General features: G+C 37.7%; 2 protein-coding genes and 2 long non-coding RNA genes across 5 annotated transcripts; 2 read left to right on the forward strand and 2 right to left on the reverse strand.

Annotated features, from left to right (window-relative positions):
* Positions 1 to 8,788: 8,788 nt before the first annotated feature.
* Positions 8,789 to 9,600, reverse strand: LOC127010890 (uncharacterized). The gene is made up of 3 exons (XR_007763760.1): positions 9,517 to 9,600; positions 9,127 to 9,457; positions 8,789 to 9,050 (listed from the first exon to the last, which is right to left on the reverse strand). It is a non-coding gene; the product is annotated as an uncharacterized LOC127010890 (long non-coding RNA).
* A 3-nt stretch (positions 9,601 to 9,603) lies between these two features.
* LOC108028046 (prolyl 4-hydroxylase subunit alpha-1-like) lies at positions 9,604 to 20,549 on the reverse strand. Of its 2 annotated transcripts, none has more exons than XM_050886427.1 (6): positions 20,344 to 20,549; positions 20,011 to 20,292; positions 19,762 to 19,961; positions 19,098 to 19,669; positions 18,893 to 19,040; positions 9,604 to 9,764 (listed from the first exon to the last, which is right to left on the reverse strand). In XM_050886427.1, exons 1-6 carry the CDS (start codon positions 20,547 to 20,549, stop codon positions 9,607 to 9,609), a joined length of 1,566 nt encoding a protein of 521 aa, XP_050742384.1. In that variant the 3' UTR covers positions 9,604 to 9,606. The 2 variants fall into 2 exon arrangements, with proteins under 2 accessions (XP_050742384.1, XP_016955172.2); XM_017099683.3 differs by lacking the exon at positions 9,604 to 9,764 and adding an exon at positions 18,519 to 18,838.
* On the forward strand, positions 11,242 to 12,727 carry LOC108028045 (protein terminus). The gene has a single exon (XM_017099682.3). It carries the CDS (start codon positions 11,419 to 11,421, stop codon positions 12,703 to 12,705), a length of 1,287 nt encoding a protein of 428 aa, XP_016955171.2. The 5' UTR covers positions 11,242 to 11,418; the 3' UTR covers positions 12,706 to 12,727.
* Positions 15,558 to 16,555, forward strand: LOC127010889 (uncharacterized). Its single transcript, XR_007763759.1, has 2 exons — positions 15,558 to 16,011; positions 16,078 to 16,555. It is a non-coding gene; the product is annotated as an uncharacterized LOC127010889 (long non-coding RNA).
* Positions 20,550 to 20,644: the final 95 nt, after the last annotated feature.

Consider the following 20,644-nt stretch of genomic DNA (forward strand, 5'->3'; position numbering starts at 1 on the left):
TTTTCTTTGCTTTGAACGCAGTTTGCTTCGATGTCATACTTTTAACGATAAGTAAATGTTTGTACATCTTCTCTAGGCAAAATAAGTACAAGTATTGTTTGGAATTCGATATTAATGTTGATAAATACATTAATATGGTTTCGTCTAAAATGTGCAAGAAGTAAAATGTAAGAAAGAATATATAAAATTTAATAATTAATCAAATTATAAAATTAAATTTTTCATAAAACTGTTATATTCTCAATACAAAGACAAGACAAATATTCCTGTTTCTCTTCGATTTAACGGGGTTACTTTTCATGTTCTGGGTTGGATATATACATTTTTAAGCAGTAAAAATTTAAGTAATTTTAAGATAAGATAAAGAAGTCTCAATATTATGACAGTTTTTTTCCAGTGTGATGGCTCAACCTCCATCGAAAAGCTCTCGCAAAATACAAAACGTGACCCAGAAAAAGGGAATAAGAGCCCTTCTGTTTGGGAATCTGTTGCATTTTCGGCTGGGCGAAGCTCTGTCTGGCCAGCTGGCTGCTTCCGGCCGCCGAATGCAGCTCCAACTGGGACTCGCCCACATTGGAGTCCACTTAAGCCCTCACCTCCGGCTCCTGTGTCTGGCACTTACCATTTCATTATTGCCGTGATTGGATTACGCCGTAAATGCATTTCGCTGTTGTCGTCGAAGCTATATCCTTAAGGTCCTCTCCCGGGCTCGCAAATGGTTCCCCTGAGGGCAAATGGTAAACGCCTTAAAACTATAGTGCTATCCAAGGCTCTGCCAAGGAGGGTGACCCAAATTGAGGACCCCACATCCTGTCCAAGCTTAGCTTGTTATTAGCAAGTGAAGACGAATACAAGTTTGGTAGGTCGCCATAATCGGCTTTCCCTTCTTATTACAACGAATGGACTACGTAAATTATTTGTGTTGAATTTAAAGTGATGAGATAAATATATGTCAATCAAATAAAGACCACACATTAATCAACATAAAGATGACGAATAAATAAAATAAATATTTTATTTTGGTGTAAAACTATTAAATTATATTTTATTTTGATAAGCTAGTGTCTATTCGTTTTTCTTATTTCTGATGTATCTACGCATGTTTTCGATATCCCTTTGATTTATGTCAAATGCGTTCAGAGTCTAGCAATATAATTGCAGATTGCACCTGAGCCAAACTTAAAAAAATAACGAAAAACCTTTGGAACAACAAATGAAAAATATTTGTACAGATTCATTTAATATCAACTGCAGAAGACACGAATAGCAAAACCAAAAACCTTTACCATTTTTTCCCACCTTTTCCGCTAGTCGGAAAAAATCTGCTTTTCTATGAGTTTTTCATAAAGTTTGTTGGCTTGTCGCCTTTTGGCTGCATTTTCTGGTATAAGCACAAAAATATTTTCGCATTAAAGTCGGAAAGTACAAAAGCAGAAGCAATATTTTTAAAGTTGACTATGAATAAGGCAATCTGTTGTCGCTACTTAAACAATAAAATGTCAAACAAACCAAACCAGTAAACAACAATGAAAGTACGAGTCTGGAAATACCCTTTCTGAGTTTTTAAAATAAAAATTAAAAACTGTAAAATGTGAAAAAAAAATTAATTACTATAGAATAAAACAAAAATTAACCTATTTGTTTAATTTGTATATAAAGGTAAATAACAAAAAAAAAATTACACATTTACTTGAATTATGTAACATTTTCATTTGAATGTAGTACCTTATAATTGTATCGTTAAATATATACAATATATAAATGAAAAAAAAATATATTGAATTACATTTCAAAACACTTATTTATTTTTAATTCTATGAACCAAATCAAAGCCAACCCAGTGAGGGTATTAAAAGAAAGAGACTTGAAGGAAATGAAAACGGAAGGAAGAGATTCCGGGCCCGAAACGGAAATGTATTGTGTCTGTCAGTCAAGTTATGACTCCTCTGTCCAGCGAAATGCAAATTTCAATTTAACTTGGATGCTCCGAAGACGCCGGCCAACAACTTTCAGACGCTCCGGAGAATCTCGGGTCATGCGGTTCCATTTTCCGTGCAATTACAGGACGATGCCAGGACTCAAAACCAAGGCGACGGCTACTAACGAAAACTTGTGTAATTGATATGTGTGGTGGGAACTTTCTAATGGAGCTCCTGCAACTCGCCTTTCGTCCCTCCCCTGGACAGTGTCGAAAAGTTTGCGGTCTCCGGAAAATTGGGGTCGCAATGCCCCACACGTGGCTCAAGATTGAAGAGTGAAGTTCGACACAATTTGCCCACTAGATTGTAATTGGTTTTGCGGTGGATGCAAAACCTGCAGATGAAGCCCGAAGGTTAAGCGCATCACGAGTTGGAAATTACAAAAATTTGAAGCCAGTAGGTTATTTAAGAAATTTTTAAAATATATGAATACACAAGATCGACATTTGTATAGAATTCCCTAAAAAATTTCGCCGTTCTTTTACTAATTCACTGAATATATATTACAAATCAAAAATCAAAGTCATATATTCTATAGGATGCGAGAGATGATTTCCTAAAGATACATTAAATATTTAAATATAAGCTTAAGAAAAATACACCGTTTGGAAAAACTTTAAGAAGTTCAAATTTTAGGAACTTACTGCTTTAAAAAATTATTTTTTGCGATTTTAAAGACTTTATTTTTTAGCATCCCCTAAAAGGTATGACAAAGTTATCAGCTACCAAGACCGCCTGTGACCTTTGACACGGGAAAGTTTCTTCCTTCCCCCCTGCTGTGGGTCCCCTCACTCCCGCTGCTCCTTTAATCAACCGCCATAATTTTGTATGACATTCCCATGGAAAATGCACACTCGACGCCGTCACACAGGTCCCCCGAAACATTTAAATGCCATTTCAATTACGCGCTCTATCCCAACAGAACCTTCGCTCCCCGAAAACCCTTTGCCTCTTAACCCTCTATTATTCGCGGGGCCAAAAGCTTCCGCTTCGTTAGTGCAACGTTTACGCACAAATTAACACGCTGGCAACTGGAACTTTCTGCCATCCAGGGCGACTGCGAAACACAAACGACAAAGAGCTGCAAAACACACAGGGCGACTGAAGAGCGCTTGGATAAAAACAAAAAACATAATTTCAATTTTAATGAGCAGCAGCAGGGAAATTATTCGGAAAAATTGCGTAACATAAAAATGAATTTCTATTATTTCTTGCAATCCAGCAGGAGCAGCAGACATTCCCCGGTGAATGGATTTCCACATCACGTTGCATATGTGCCAGAGCCACTGGAATGCATTTGCATTAAAAGCCGGAGTCCTGAGTGCACGCCGATGCCAGCGGAATAAGAAATAACGAGGATATATACGGGAAATGGCAGCAGAAGTTGCAGTCGGGCGGCTTTGAGGCCCCCATAAATACACCCATATTTCAGCATTCATAATTTTCTATTTACCACTCGGTTATGCCCAGAGGCTTATTGGCATTGTGCCTCTCTGTTGTAGACGACGCAATCTCCCCCATTTTCATTTCGAGCTTACTATGTTAGCTAACCACATTTCAGGTATTGAAAATCTAAGTACCAGCAATGACTTATTGCTACTCTCAAAATTTTCGAATTTCTTCTCATATATAATGGAGAAATTATATTTATATAATTATTATGAGTCCCTACTAATGAAGAAAATATTTTATTAAAACTAAGCATCGATTTGATATTTCTTAAAATTTGCTAAGATTTACACAAATTTTATTTTTAAATAATACACACATACACATACAAAAAAAATATAAACTTCAAAAATGTTCTAAATGCTTTTCTTTATATTTTGTGGAAATATTAAAATATTTGCCACAAAGAAAAATCTAATAGAATTTAATTTAAAGTTTTTAAAAAGACAAAAATAAAAAAATTAGAAAAAGTACCCTTTTTTGTTTTAATTAAAACTAATTTTACAATTAAGCACCAAGTGATTATTAAACAAAATACAACGTGACTCAATTACGATTATTGTTTTCTTTAATGATATAGATATAAATTGAATAGAATGTTAGTTAACTTAAATATTTTAATAATATGCAACTCTATTCAAATTAATTTTTACATCATCTTAAATTTCTAAAATGGTCCCCAAAATTAAATAAACCCAGAAAAACTTATTAGAATGTATTGAAAGATTCGATGAAATTAAATTCCCATCCAATCAATCTTCCCTAAATTGGCTTTCGCTGCTCCACCTCAATAAATTCAGGAAGTTCAAAAATTTCATAATCAACATTTTTCTACCCTAGGAAGGCACACACATAGTACACCCACAACCACCCGCTGGCCCTTTTCGTGCTGCAACTCCCCAAAGCTTTTTGGCTTAAAATGTTAATTGGACGCTGAAATGTTAAATTAGTAAAAAGCCAAGGCGGGACAGAAAAGAGGGGCGCTGGAAAAAATGCCAGAAAAATGTAAGCCCCTGCCCGCCCGCAGCAGTTATGAAAAATGTCAGTTGGATGGCGGCCAGCAAGGGCCGGGAGGGGAATTCGAGGGCAGACAACTTCCGGTACAGTGGGACTGGAGAGGCGCCCTCAACTCAATAAATAAAAGTGAACCGCCATCAGTTTAAGGCCGTGTTGGCAGACTCGTTCTTTGTCTAGCCCGAGTTCCATAAGGGGCCCACAGCCACTGATGACATTTTTGGTACCTTTAATAAAGAGCCTGGCACCCAAGCTTAAACAACGATACCTTTTTACAGATAAAGAAATATTCCCAATTTAGAAAAATAATATTAAAAAATATTTTGGTTAATCTAAGACTTATTTTAGAACATTTAAAATAGACTTTTCTACATTTTATTTGTTTTTTTTTTAACATTTTTATTTATAACATTTTTAGTCACCTATACTAATTCCCGTTTTAATTTTTTTTATTTTAATTAAGGTTTTTCACGAACAAATTTTAAAAACTTTTTTAACCAGCATGACTATGTTAATATAATTTCAAATAATTTAGTTTATAATTAAAACTATTAAAATCGAAAAAAGAAAGAATTGTTAAATCTATTTTTTGATCGAATGGGAGTTTATATGGCATCTCTACCCACATAAATCACCTTTTTCAGGCCAGAGAAAAGAAATATTAAGCCATTTACGAGCCTTTGTTTTAATTTGCTGCATTTTTCAATTTGAACTGTGATTTTGAGTGATGGCCCCGTGGGTGAGTTAATCTTGATTCTAGGCGAGGGTGACGGCATTTCTGGGCAGGTGGTTCGAGCACCTGTCAGCCGGGCGCCAGTTACGAGGGCTGTAAACTGGTCGAAAGTCATCAAGTGGCTTACGGCTGAATTAAACTGGCCATGTCCAGGCGAATTTAATTGATTGCGGGTACGTAGTGTTTGCAGAAATTACATTGCGGTGCGGTTAACTAATGAGGGAGTGTGCGCGGAAGTCAAGCATTAAAGCAGTCATATTGTGGGTTAGTTTAAACATTATAGTCGTTAATGAAGGGTAATCTAGTAAAAAAACACTTGTATAAATTGAATTACATTAATATTAATTCCATTCGGATCAGTAACATAATTATAAGGCGTCGTTATGAAATATATATATAATTTGTATACAAAATTATAGCACAACTTTCAAAAAAACTAAGAGTAAGTTCATAAAATATTCTGAACTAAAAAAAATGTTACCAGCTGAATGATATTTTATGCATCATAAAAACTACATACTTGTAATTATCTTTTTAGTTATAGGTCATTAAAACGACCTGTATTAAATTACCATAAATGTAGTATTTAATCTTAAAGCGGTAAAATTATTATCAAAAATAAACAAAATATTCCTTGTGTTATAAATGTATAAATATAATCCTAACTACATATTTGCCTGCAAATAAATTTAAGCTATATGATTAATCCCTATGAAAATCCCCTAGAAAATATATAAACTCTCAAGATAAAGTTTCATCTCTAAATAATGACTTGCTGTGCTGTTCATACATGTGCATTACCGTACCCATTTAATTTTTACTTTGGTTTAATATCTTAAATTATTACGTCACTGCCGACGGTTGATGATAAAGTGTACCACCTTAAAGGTATCGTAAAAGGTGCCAATGGAAGCGAATACTAAAGACAGCCTCGTCAATGGAAATTAAACTCAAACAATTTCGATTTGATTTCACCATCAACTGTCCAGCTGCTGAGCGTGCGAATCGTAAATGAATTTTACGATTGATCGAATTTTCCAATTTAATGAGGGAATAAAATACAAAAAAAGAGACCAAAAAGCAGTAGAGTTGTATTAATGAAAAAGGCAGCGCAGGTAAAATTGAAAGCCGAGCCTTAGAAGGATTAAAGATTTATTAAGAAATGCATTTGACTGAAAGCTCGCAGGAGAGGAAATCGGAAACCGGATGAAGAGCTGCGATGCTCAAACGGTTCAGCAAATGAAAGGCAACTCAAGATAAAGTAATCAATGAGTTTTTATGCGAAAAATTCAAACGAGCAGCTAGACTGATTTACAATGAGCTACAAAATGATGATGAAGACAAGAAGAATGGAGGAAGGAACTGAGACGAGATGTTCAAGGTGGCTGAAAATTAATGATTAAATTTCACTGAAGCTGGAGCAAAGAAAAAATATGTGCAGTATGCATCAGAAAAGTTCTCAACAAGACTTTATGAAAATGTCAAAGAGATATTCAAGTTCGCTGGATTTGATGCGTTGTTAGTTGAAGAGGAATTCAAATCTAGCAAAGCTGTGCAAAATTTATGCATCAGGGATTTGCGTGAAAAGAACCATTTGCAAAATAATTAAACACCCGGCCATAAGTGCAGACAGCTTTATCAGCTAAGCAGCAAACATTAAACAATAAAAACACTCGTGCAGATGGTCAGCAACTCATACGAAATGCATTTCAATTAAATGCAATAAATTAAATATAAATCCGGCACAGACCATCTAACCATATGCCTCGCTCGCCGCCCAAGTAACATGACCCCCAAAATGTTGCATAATTAATTAGCAAGGCATGTGGCGAGAAAACAAGGTCAACACCAGAATTCATTTCGTTTACAAAGACTGCAAATTATGCAGAAAATATGTTGGAAATAGTTTTTAAATAACGAAGATCGGTTACTCAATACCTTGATATAACTTAAATACATAAATGCACACATATAAATAAATGGTATCTAAAGAATATTGCTCTTACAAAAACTATCCTGTTCCAATTATACAAATAACATAGTATTTACAGATGCATCTTAAAGGTAATTTTAAAACAATTTGAGCTGTTGCGTTTAACAGAGTCTTTACAGCTTTGAGTATAAGAATAAAAAGAAATCTTATACTAAGATTCACAGAAATATCTTTTGTCAAAACTTGGATGAAACATTTCTCCCAAATATCGCCGAAGGAGGTTTCTAATATTTGATAGTTTTATATATATTTAATATTAATAACTTATTTGAATGCAAAAGAAATTTTTACTAATAAATAAGTAATATAATTTTAGGTTTGCCTACCTATTTGAAAAAAATATATTACGATCACAGCAAATGTTGATTTTTTTAAGGTTTGGTTTATTTTGAAAACCTATCGCATTCCAGCACACCCGTTAACACCGTCTAGAACCACCCACGCGATTTGCTTACAAAGCTCTCGGGCTAAAGAGTTCTGAGGGGCATTTTGCCCCTTTGCCATCCCTATATGCACGAACCCACAAGTGGCATCTCATTGGAAGCCATCTAATGACATCCAGCAGCTGTCAAACAAGGATGATGACGACGAGTGACTCAATCTTTGACTGACAGCCAACTGAGTTCTAAAGCATTTTAATTGCTGTCTCAACTGGCGATGCTGGCTCAGCTTTTGGCGAATGGCTGTAGCTATAGCTTTAGTTTTTCCCCGATGCAGGCGGGTTGAAAGGGCATAAATATGTTGACCTTGCACTCAGTCGGTTAGAAAGGGAAAGGGGCTGCCGGCTGAAAGGCGGGCGAATTTGCATAATTTGCATGCAGCGCGGGGAGGCGATGCAATTGCACTCAAACCAACCATGGAATTTAGTTGTTAGCAAAACTTGCTGACAAATTGTGGCCCAGTCGACACCTCAAATCCCAGATACGCCCACAGTTTTAGCCCCATTCGCAGCTTTTCCCTTGCACTTTACCTCCGTCTGCTATCCGTCTGTAAGGATCCCTGGCTAAAAGGACGAAGGAGGCCAAAAGGACGACGACAATGTTGGCAACGACGACGCCGTTGACGACTTTTGCCATTGAGACAGCCAAAGTTTTTATGGCAATTTTCATCAGAGCCAGACACTTGAAGTGCGCTCCACACTTTTTGTTGGTAGTTGCATGAATATGCGAATTTTACATAAATTGCAACCAACTTACACGCTTTCTTTCCCTTGCATTTCCCCTTATAGGCCCTTTCTGAATAAAGTGGAAAAGTTTTCTGTGGAAAACACGATATGAAATTAAAATGGCACAACTTAAAAAAAGGTGTCTACTCTTGAATGCAGTTAAACGCAAGAATAATTACATTTACAGAGAAGTTCAGTAAGTTTGGGGTGTAGTTTGGAGTAAGAAAACCTTCGTAAATCTGGTAAATGTTTCAATGCCTTCTACCTAAGAGATAACTTTGGTTATGCATTCAAATCTCTGCGTTCCAAAAATGATTCACACTGAAAGGGCAAATCATTGTTTTGCCAGAAAAGGTTTGTTTTACGAAGAACCGAATAAATAGCTAGTTAACCTAAATACACGGGACGAATACCTATGTAGTTAAAGTAAACTCAACATTTATACGCACATTGAATAAAACTCACTAAAGGATATTGCAAGCTTTTAGACAATTTTCAGTTCTGGAAATCCAACACATGAATCAATTTAATATGCATCTCAAATTCTTCTCCCCAGTTTTTGACTCAATTAGCATTATTCATACCAGTGCCATCCTGTCATAGATTTTTCTTACAATGTGTGAAAATCTAGCGAGAGAAAGCAAACTATCAACAGCTCAATATGTGTGTACAGGACACTTGTTTCAGATCCTGTCCTTGGAGAGCTCTAAATCGAAGCTGGGAAAGATACAAAAAATATAAGTAAATGTTTGCAAATGTCAACACACTGCGATGGCTGGGGAGGAGGACAAACCGAATGCACAGATTTCATCCAGCTCAATTTTGCAGGATTTGCCGGATCGCCAGGACCTAAAACTCGGACCCGGACAGGTGTCCTGGAGCATCCATTAGACGAACCTTTGCTGAGCTTTTAAGCAGCATGCCCGGAAGGCTTTCACTGGAAAGGAGCAAGTGGGAGCTCATGGGAGTGCAGTCTGAAATTTGTATGACCCGGATACACATGGTGTGAGTTCGGGTCGATATGGAGGAGTTGGGGCTCCCCGTCATCCATCTATCCGCTGGCCATCGGGGTGTCCGGTTGATTGCTCGTCAGCTTCGACCGGCGTTTGGCTTTCGGTTTCACACTGCGCAGAGCAAATAACATTTTTTACAGTCGGTCTTTGATTTGATTTTGAGTGCAAACCTGATGGATGCGGATTGGCCACTGCCCCCCACGGCTATGGCACCGGTGTCAGTTGAAGTCACCACTTTGCCTGCAACTTTGCGGGAATTTTCATTTACCAGTGGCAATCCTTTTTGCAATACTTCTTCGAGCTTCACTGCATTTTGGGGCCCCATCGCAGCTGCCAGCCCTTCGTCCTGCATCAGACTTAATTAAGTTTTGTCCTGGCTGCTCTGTGGCATTGTTTACATGCCAACCAAATGCCCAAGCTGCGAAAAAACACAAAAATAGAAAAATAAATAAAAGCAGAAAAGTTGAAAACGTGCAACAAAGTGCGAGGGAAATGGTTGCCGAATGGCAAAGACTCTTAGAAGCTTAGAGGTGCTTATAAACATTGAAATAATCATATTTTGGATGCCTGGAAAAGATGTTTTTTTATTTAATTAATGATTTAAAAAACATGGAAAGAAAATGAAAACTGACTTAAAATCTTTTTTACTTTGACGGTGTGATCGTCACCATTTTATTTAAGAGTGAAAATAAATGCAAACTAATTTTAAACGAAAAGAAAATTAAAAATGTTAAATTCGCTTAGAAAATGTATATCCTTTGTTTCTGATAATATAATTCCTAGAACAGAACAATTAAATGCCTTAAAGCTCCCATTAAAATGCTGTGCTACGAAAGCTAGATGAATGGCCTGGAGCTAGCCAAACTCGGTTAAATAATTATTGTCTACTTTCGCTTTAAGCACCTTCTAATTGCCTTTGTTAATTTGCGAGCGTATTTCACTGGGAAACAGCTTTAAATTGCACAGTGTGAGTAAGACTCTGTGGCAGGAGGAAACCGAACCCGAAACCAAAACCTAAACCGAAGCGGACAATGAAGCGTGAAAAGCGGAAACGGAAATTAAGCGCCTGCAGAGGGACTGGCTCCAGAGCTCCAGATCCTGTGGCAGGACATCGCCGTCGCCATTGTCGCGTCACTTGCCACGCGATGGCCATTGTCCAGTGCCCAGGGTCCAGTGACCAGTGTCCCTGCCCAGTCCATCCTCCACTGGCCATTGTGCACTTCGTTTTTTCCGCGGAGCAGACAACGGCGGCGTGGAAAGGCTCAATGGGGCGGATGGAGGCGGTTTTCCCGGACTCCACTGTACGGTACGCCCTGCGTTTGACTGCTGCAAATTGGACGAGGTGGTGGCACACTTTGTTTGCTCTCCTATTGGTTGATCTTTTTGCCCTCAGCCACTTGACTGAGTAAAAGACGGGCCGGCTGGCTTTAAAACAGCTTCCACTAGTAAAAAATATAGGATGAATGCAAATATATAGCAAAAGTTTGGCATAGTCTTATATTTATTTTCTAAGATGCTCTTCGATTTTTACATGCTATAATATGCAGATTTTAAAGAGTAATTTTTCTAATTGTTGCAAAATATAATATCATTTAAAACAATTGCCAACCCAATTGAGTACACTGTACTAAGTCTTATTTAAAAACTATTATGAGTAAAAAGACCGAACTTCATATAATTTCTAGCAGTAGGTAGCCTAAAAGAGAGAATTTTTATTACCACACAGCTGCTACACCGAGAATTAGCTCGCCTCGTAGAATCATAAATAGATTAGAGATTAGGTAAAAGGAAAATCCCACATGCAGATGTAAACCCACCAAAAGAAATACCTGTGACAGGTAAAGCGCCGACTACCTGGTACCCTCTATGTTGTATATAAGCTTCTCTTACAAAGAGGGTGATATCAGTCAGCCACTGAATCTTGTCCTGGGCACATCTCAGTAATTCTGAAACCGCTGTGAAAACAATCTAAGCCATTCCTTGATATCAAAAATACTCGTACTCTGCTGAACAGCTATTTCAACTATTACTCCATCTTAAATTCCGAAAATCAGAGCCACCATATCGTAATCATGTTCGACGACGAGCCAATCTCCAGCTTTGTGTTCACCAACGACGAGACGAAGCAGACCTTCCACCACCAGTGGTTCGCCCAGGGCCAGCTGCACGAGTGTGCCACCTGCTACAGCTCCATCGACGCGGATGAGCCGCCCTCGCAGCACTGGCTGCGCGGAGGAGAAGGCTCCCAGGGGCTGCAGCTCACCAAGCAGCAGCAGGCCGTCCTGGACATAATCGAGGCCCGCCAGATCGAGACCTTCTTCTTCTGCGACGAGAGCTCCAAGGACAAGCTGGACCACTTTATGGGGGAGACCTGTGCCCGCGGCATCCCCGAGCTGCTCCGCTGGATGTTCCAGAACAACACCGTGGCCGTGGAATTCAATCTGGCCTGCTACGTGAACGCCATGGATCAGGTGCTTATCTTCCAGAGCGGGTCCTTGAAGGTGGACCACCACTACGACGTGGACGAGTGCGTCGGAGTGCTCTACGAGATGCTGATGCAGAGGATCGAGAACTACCTGAATTGCAGCAGTGAGTACGGCATGGCCGAGTGCAGCATCACCAGGTTGAAGGTGCAGGTCAAAAGGATTAGGGTGGACGCGGAGAGTCAGTCAGCGGAGTCCCCCTTCTTCGCCCTGCCCCTGCAGCTGAAGCAGGAGGAGGGTCTGACCACCACTTCCAGTCCACCCACCAGCGAAGCTGAGTTGGCCAGCCTGCGATCCGCCTACCTCAAGCACTTTCGCGAGTGCAACGGCTACTTCCCGCCAAACATGCGGGTCAATCTCTACGGCCTGCAGCAGTGCAAGACCACCAAGGAGCTGTACGTGGTGCCCTACCACATCAGCGAAACCCTCCAGCAGCTGCCCAACAAGAACTTCCTGATCCTGAACAACATCATGGGACAGTTCCAGCGGCTCCACGAGCTCTCCACCCCCGTCAAGTCGATCGAAAGGGACCCCACCAGCTCGCCCCTGAAGGACCTGCACTGCCGAAGGTGCCGCACGAAGTTCTCGAGAAGCAGCAAACTGCAAATCCACCAGAGGCTGCGCTGCGGCCAGGACTTCACCGTGGACAGCATGCACGCGGACATCGTCGAAATCTACGAGCAGTGCCTGCCCATCTCGAGGAGCGTCTTCCAGCACGCCTGCTACGGCATCACCAAGCCCAAGACCGTGATGCGGAAGGGTCAGTTCGTGCCCATCGAGTGCGACTGGCGCAGCGAGAGCTCCGTGAAGGTGCAGCACGGCCCGTGTGTGGTCATCAGCAACGCCCAGCACAGCAGCCCCTGTAAATTTTATTAAATAAATAATAACTTTAAGCACAGACATTTCTTCTTTCTAACTGTGGGAAAACATATCATGGGGCTCACTAGAACCAAACATTTGTTTTGTTAAAACATTAATATTACTTTACTATTTAAAATATGGGTATACGCTCTTGATATTGATATCTTATTAGATTATTTCATGGTACTCGCTATACATTTCCTCACTTACTCAAACAAATCCTTCGGTCAAATTGAACAACATTTTAATTAACAAGTTCAACCTTTGGATTTTCTAATGAGAACAACAAAGTAGTTAAATAACAGACCACAAAATATTGATTTTCGTTTACTACTTTAATTGGTGATTTAAAAATAGCACACATTTGAGGCTTGTATATGTATAGTATACAAACCGGTTTTTTCGACTTCTTCAATTTTTCTGAACGGCAAACTAATACAGAGTGCTGTTTCTATCGTTCTATAGTCGTTCGATTTTGATAAAATTTAATCAAAAATTCAAAACCATTAAAAAAATGTAATTTCCAAGCGTAGGAGGTTGTATGTTAAAAAACACCAAAGACACCATTTCTTCATATTAATTGCCCACCAATTTTCCGATCGTTCCTATGGCAGCTATATGATGTAATCGTCCGATTTTGATAAAATTTAAGTTCAGAACCAACTAAAAAATGTTATTTCCAAGCGTGGGAGTTTATTTGTTAAAAAACACCGAAGATATAATTTCACCATAATATTTTACAACTAATTTTCCGATTATTCCTATGGCAGCTATAAGATATAGTCGTCCGATTTTGATAAAATTTAATTCAAAATTCAGAACTAATTTAAAAATGGTATATCCAACCTTAAAAAGGTATATGCTTAAAAACACCAAAGATATAATTTTTGTTTAATTTTTTCCACGATAGTTCCTATGGGAGCTATAAGATATAGTTGGCAGCCATATGACATAGTCTACAGATTTTGATAAAATTTAATTCGAAATTCAGAACTAATCAAAAAATGTTCTTTCCAAGCTTAGAAGGTTATATGTTAAAAAACACGGAAGATATAATTTTTTTATAGTTTTTTCCCCGACAGTTCCTATGGGAGCTATAAGATATAGTTGCCCGATCCGGCTGGTTCCGACGTATATACTACCTGCAATAGAAAAGTCTTTTGGGAAAGTTTCAGCCCGATAGCTTTAAAACTGAGAGACTAGTTTGCGTAGAAAAGGTCGAACAGACGGACAGACAGACAGACATGGCTAGATCGATTCGTCTAGTGACGCTAATCAAGAATAAATATACTTTATGGGGTCGAAAACGCCTCCTTCACTGCGTTGCAAACTTCTTCTGACTGAAATCATTATACCCTCTGCATGGGTACAAAAATGGCTAATCCTTTTATGAATTATATTTAGGGCGTTGTTGTTCTTTAAGTATTGGGAGAATAAATGAGTAAATGTCAAACATTCACTACCAAACAGAGTCAATCCATTCGAAATTCGCGAATTAGCCACACATCTCAACATTTATTGCGGATGTATGCAAAAAAAAAAAAGGAAAACAAAAAGTCGTTCCTCTTTTGGCCACATTCTAATTAGCCATCGGTTTTTAGGGATAACGTGTTGTTGGTTTATCGTCCCAAACATAAAACAAACAGGAATGCCAGAATAGACAGTGAGCAAATGGCAAGTGCTCTAATTTGATAGAAAGAGTAAGAATTAATTTTGTTATAAAACAAAAATATTATTTGCTTTTCAAGATTAAATTTATTTGATACCTTTAAGACTGATTAAAAAGAAAAAATACATATTAATATATTCTCTTTCTTAGTCAGAATTTAGCTAGGATTTTAAAATCAACGTCCAAATTCTAATGAAATTAAAACTTTAAGTCAGACTGGATAAAAAGAAAAAATACATATTAATATATTCTCTTTCTTAGTCAGAATTTAGCTAGGATTTTAAAATTAACGTCCAAATTCTAAAGAAATGAAAAATATAATCAACTTTAAGTCAAGCGGCAAATTATTTTAATGCCAGGACAACATCGGAGTACATTTCCCTCGGGGACAAACTCAAGTGTCACAACACGTAAGTCAACACGTGGAAATTGGATTATTAGAGCGGCGCGTGTGTACACATGGCACAATGGCAGACGAGGGATCCGCAAATTGCACTGCAAGTACTTCAGGACGACGACCAATGTCGATTGGGTAACCAACGAGGCACAAAACAAGCATTCGAGGAATGCGGGGTCATTTCAAATTCAGCACGGAACAAGAAGACCAGGACGAGGCGTCCCAGGAATGCGCTTTAAGCAGCATCCATAATTCAGTCAGCAACTGAATTATCGTCACAGGTTCTAGGATTTGTGCCATGGATTAAAAGCGATATGGATAGTTTATAGCTGGCATAAGTATTTCTTAATATAATACTGTTCGGAAAATGTTTCAACATCTTCAAGACATTTTCCACCTTAATTATTTATATATATTTATTATTTTGATCAATATAATATAAAAATTAAGTAAAGAGGATCATTCAAAGTTCAAACAAAATAAATTTTGTATCTTTACTTGCGACATTTTGAATGCAAATAATATTCTTATATTGTGAGCTGATGTTATTTTTATTTTCTACTCTTTTACTTAGGTATTCCTTCGAAGAATGAAATCATAATACTATGTGTATTGTTCCACTTCCTATCAACAAGAGTAGTTTTTGTTGAGAGAGCATTCAGAACCATGTACAACTCATAAAAACACCCAAACCGAGTTTCGACTAGACATTGGCCATTGTTTTGATTGCCCAGGCAGCAATCGCAAGGACAGCCAGTGCCAAAAATGGGCCCACAATCCAGAGCCTTTAAGCTTTAACTTTAAAGCAATTTCTCAGAGCGCCGAGACTGTCAGATCGCATATCGAAAATCGATTTTTCTTTCTCGGCTACGCTCTGGTTATAAATTACAAAACGAACGACATGTCGTCCCTCGTCAAAATCGCCGACGCTTAATAAATTGTGTGGCCATTTTTTGCACTCCGCGTGGAAGTCATTATGGCCGTCACGCCCTAATCCCAGAGCGTTGTAATAATAATTCAAATACGGCGGCACATTAGTTCCGCCGTTTTGAGCAGCCAGTGTACAATAAACGATGGACCAACAGGTTGTGACAAGTGGATTTGGCCGAGACCGGAGGCATGTACAATTTGTGGACACTTCATAACTGACGGGGAAAGTTATTAAATGGGTGTTCCAATCGAAATGTTCTCTTTCAGCCCTTCTTGGTTTCAACTATAACATCATATTACATCCATTAATGTATCTATGTAATGGGTATTTATAAAAAAAAATATATATATTATATATTATTCAGACTTTGATTTAAATGTCACTTTATAGGTTTCAGGTCATATTTTCTTTGAAGTGCACGGAAATGATTAATAGTCCATTGTAGGAAGGGAAAGGAGGCCTACTTACAATCGGAAGACATGCGCCCATAAAACGTTTTCTGCAAAATGTTCATCAAGTGGCCATACAATAAATAATAGAACAGTCAGAAACATTTGATGGAGAGCCATAAAAATGCAGCTCACCCCAAAGGAAGAAAAGAAGTCCAAGTTCATTCAAATTGTACCATGTACACATGAGGAGCAGACAAAAGACATAAAGTAAATGAAGCGCCTCACAAAACGCAGACTTCGGATGAGTAGTGGCAACTCCCATACGATGTGACGGGTATTTTCATTCTATTTCCATTTGCACATCCTAGTAACTCAGTTGCCATTCAACGGCAAAGGCAGGGCCAAGTCGAAATCGAAATCAATTGTAACACACAATGAAAACAGTTTTCCTACACAATAAATGCTTACCGCATACATTTGGATATTCGTAGCAAGGTGCACTCAAAATAACTAATTTGAAAACGTTTATTAAATTTGGAAAAACTATGAAAGTTTGTCAAATATTTTGAACTTAATAATCTTTTTGATAAAAGTTCAGTACAATTTAGAAAATTTTTTTATTATACTTAATTATAAACCCACTTTTAACCGATTACAGATTTGTAAGTTCTTAAACTAAGAAGGCTTTGATTTTGAAATTCATATATTTAAGTAAATTTAATTAGTTTTTATAATTTCCAGTAACGGGAAACAATAAATAATTATTTGTATACTTCTTTCAATTTTAGACTACTAAGAGAGAGATTTTTTTTCTAAGTGTTTGTATCAAAAAGCAACAGAGTTCCCCAAAGCAGCTCCTGCTTTAATATAAAAATAATCATTTAAGCAAGATGCTAGGACCCAATCTTCCAGGTTATTTTGCCTGACAGCAGTGGAACAATGGACGGCTGGCGAAGTGAATCGAATGACTGACTGACAAGTTGTCGAGATAAGGTTTAACATCAATCGCGTCTTGCCAGACCTTGGCAGTGCTTAACCTTGAAATGTTCGAATTCAAATGGTTATTCTGTCTGGTTTGTAGGGAGTGTATGTCATGGCAATTGTGCATGATTTTGTGTTTCAATAAGTGTACAATTTTCAATAAACAAGCTTAGTCCTTGTGGATTTAAATTTTATTGATTTGTCCCTAAGACAAAGCTGCTTTGTAGATTTACTATCCATAATTACTGATTATGGATGGATACAAATCGGTAAGTTACGCGACCATTTTGGTTGATTATAAAACTTTCAGTTACGTGAAAGCCACAGTTTAAATACTTACATATACCTGATAAAACTCAATCTTAAAAAATACTTTTGAAATATTATAGTCCACGCATCGTGGCGCAGGTTACAGATTAACCTCTCATTTCTGGTAGCAAAAAGAGCACATTTTCCATACTGCACAAAAGCCAAATGGACAATACATTCAGTCGACCATCGGATTCTTTCAGCTTCATTTTCATGAATCCAGATTGGGTGCAGTGACGCACATCAACGAGTGGGATAGGGTAAGGCATTCAGACGAGTGCGCCAATTTTAATACCCGTATGAATGAAAATGTCGAAAATAAAATCCGAAGGCTGCGTATCAAAAAACCATAACAGGCAAACAAAAGGCAGAGATGAAAATTAATTTCGCCAGGCCTTAGCTATGATTAAGCCAAGGATTACAACGAACGCATGTACGCATGCAGAGGAAATGCCTGAAAGGAAGGATTCGCGAATACAAGGCAACAAACGAATGCCAAATTGCCGACTCGTCAAATGGATGTTATTAGCATAAATTGCTTTATAATGCCGAAGATTGTTCGCGAAAAGCATTTTAATCCGCATACGATTATCACATGCTTGTACATTTGATTTTCCACGGTCTGGCAGTCATACTTCAGCTCATCTCGGCTCAGACAGGACCCCTAAGTGATTTGTTTATTCAAGAGGAATTGATTGCAACGAAACCCGAGGCAGACAAAGACAAGCGCAGCCAGCTGGGGCCCGAGAATCCGATTCCGAATCAGAATGAGCTCCGAAAACGCAGACAGACACGGAGGTTGTATAAATTCCTTACATCCACTGGACAGACTCCCACTCGCCCAAGAGCACAAGTGTAAATTTGCCATTTTTATCGTTTAAGTGTCGCGTCATTATAATTCAGTCGAACATACATGGCACTCGAGCCATTCGAATTGTTTATGGTAGACACATTAAAAGTTTGTTCCAAGAGAGGCAGCAGCACATGTTTGCTTTGGAAATATATCACCCGAAAGGCAATCAAGACAAAAACCATAAAAAGCTAATAAAGAACTTGATAATGTTGGGTAAAGAAAATTTGAAAATTGCACACACTTTCCATACAGTACACTTTTAAAGATTACGCATCATTTTAAATTAAAAACAAATATTCAGTACACTACTATATTCAGTACACTACTTGAAATTACTTATTATTTATACAATATAACTTAGAGGTAAATCGTTTAAATGTACCTTTTAAATACTGTACAAAATAAAATGATTATATTAGTTAATAGTTAATAATATATAGCCCTATAATTGTTAGTGTATGTCTTCGGTTCGGTAGAAGTTTATTTCGATATCAAATATATTAGACCTGTACAGACTCAGCAATAACTCACAAACTGCCTAGTGTTTAAATAATAATGAACATATGTTTATGGAACACAATGGAATTCAAAGGTCAGTTCAGCACTTTGTTAGCCACTAAAAGCAGATACAATTGTTAGGAAATAATAAACAAAAGTCCTGTGCACTCACCCCACATATTGCCCTTTAGGATCGGGCACTGATGATATATAACACTGTCTTTGAGGTTTACCCAAACTAGCATAGAACCCTTCCGAGGTTTTACCTTAATCTGACGAGAAGGAAAAACTATTTCTCCGCCTTTTTCAGCATCGCTCAACTAAAATATAAGGGAATATAGTAAAAAATGTTCTTAATAATTAAAATATATCCTTACAAAAATCAAAGCGTTTGCTTGGTTGTGACTCGTGAATTTGGCAGTGTCATCGGGATTGTAATTTCCAGCAATACCATAATTGATGACCTCTAACATTTGGTTTCCTAGCCGCGGAAACCCTGTGATATCTATTATCAGATCATTAATTTTGCGAGCAATGTCGTGTGAAGAGCTGGAAAGATTTGCGATTTTGCAAGTGCAATTCCATGATAAATGTTTATTACGTTGAAGTTTTGGTCTGGACGCGTTCTTTAGTGATTCTATATCTTTGTTACCTAGGAACCCATGGAAAATACTTATATGGGTTTCCATTGACAACTCCTCCATTTTTAGGGGCGCCAATTCTAGAAATGGGTTCCAATCCACATATCGACAGACAAGATTTGAGCTTCTTTTGCGATAACGTTTTGAGCATATTTCCTTCTGAAGCTGATGATCTTTCTTCGTCTTCGTAAGTTTAATGGGATTCGCTTGCAAGAATTCTAGTTTCGACAGTTGCTTTAGCGTATAACTATGGTTGGGAAGAATAGAAAGCAAGTCTTTCGCAAACTTCTTCGCTTCCAAGTAGCGCCCTATAAATAAACAAATGTTATACAAAGCAGAATAGTATGTTGTGAACTAGTTATGATCTTATTTTTAGAATACTTTTTAACTACTCGCTTACCAAGTCCCTTGTTGGCCTCCATTAGAGATTCCAACAAGTTAGAATGTTCCCAAAGTTTAACTTTTAGCTCCTCCGGATTGGGATGGTCCTGGTAGTAATAGAGAGCCAATTGCAACCAATTCTCCGATTCATTGTAATGTTTTAAGTATTGATACATCAGTCCTAGTATTAGGCACTCATCAATACTCCATTTCTTGACACTAAGTATATATTAATATTATGAAGGTGTATGGTATTCGGTAAACTTACTTGTAATCTTTTCCGTCTAATATTCCTTCAGCCATGTCATAGGAGTCTAAATTATATACTGTTTGGAGCCTATAGATAGCTCCCAAAGATTCCTCAAAGTCCACAGAAGTTGGTTGCTGCATCAATAAGTCTTGAGAAATCAAAATCTCTTTGGACCCCAGTTCTCTTTTTAAAATGTTAAAGTATTCAGGCCAATCTTTGTATAAATGTCTCAAAACTTTGAATCCAAATAATAAGTTATGCGCCGGTGTTCTTAGCAGATCCTCTGAATACTTTATGGCTCTGCCAATAAAAAAGTTAACATTTTAAATTCTACTTTTTCATTTTACTTACAGTTTAACTTTTTTCAATTGTGACTTTAATACTTTATTATAGTTCTGAAGATTGTTTATTTGGGTTTCTTTCAACTTCAACAACGACAACTGAGATTCTGATGATATTGCAAAGTCATAAGACTCTGGTGCGGATACAACCACGGCTTTGACTTCCAAGACAACGCTAAAAGTTAAAACTAAGAAGAGAAGGAACATTTTAACCATGACAATAACTTGTGTATACTGTTCTGTACATTTTAGAGAAATCTAGCCATTTCAATTTGAAGTAAAGCTTAATTAGTAACGCATCATGGTATATT

This window comes from Drosophila biarmipes, chromosome 3L (assembly GCF_025231255.1).
Source record: "Drosophila biarmipes strain raj3 chromosome 3L, RU_DBia_V1.1, whole genome shotgun sequence".
NCBI classification, from domain to species: Eukaryota; Metazoa; Arthropoda; class Insecta; order Diptera; family Drosophilidae; genus Drosophila; species Drosophila biarmipes.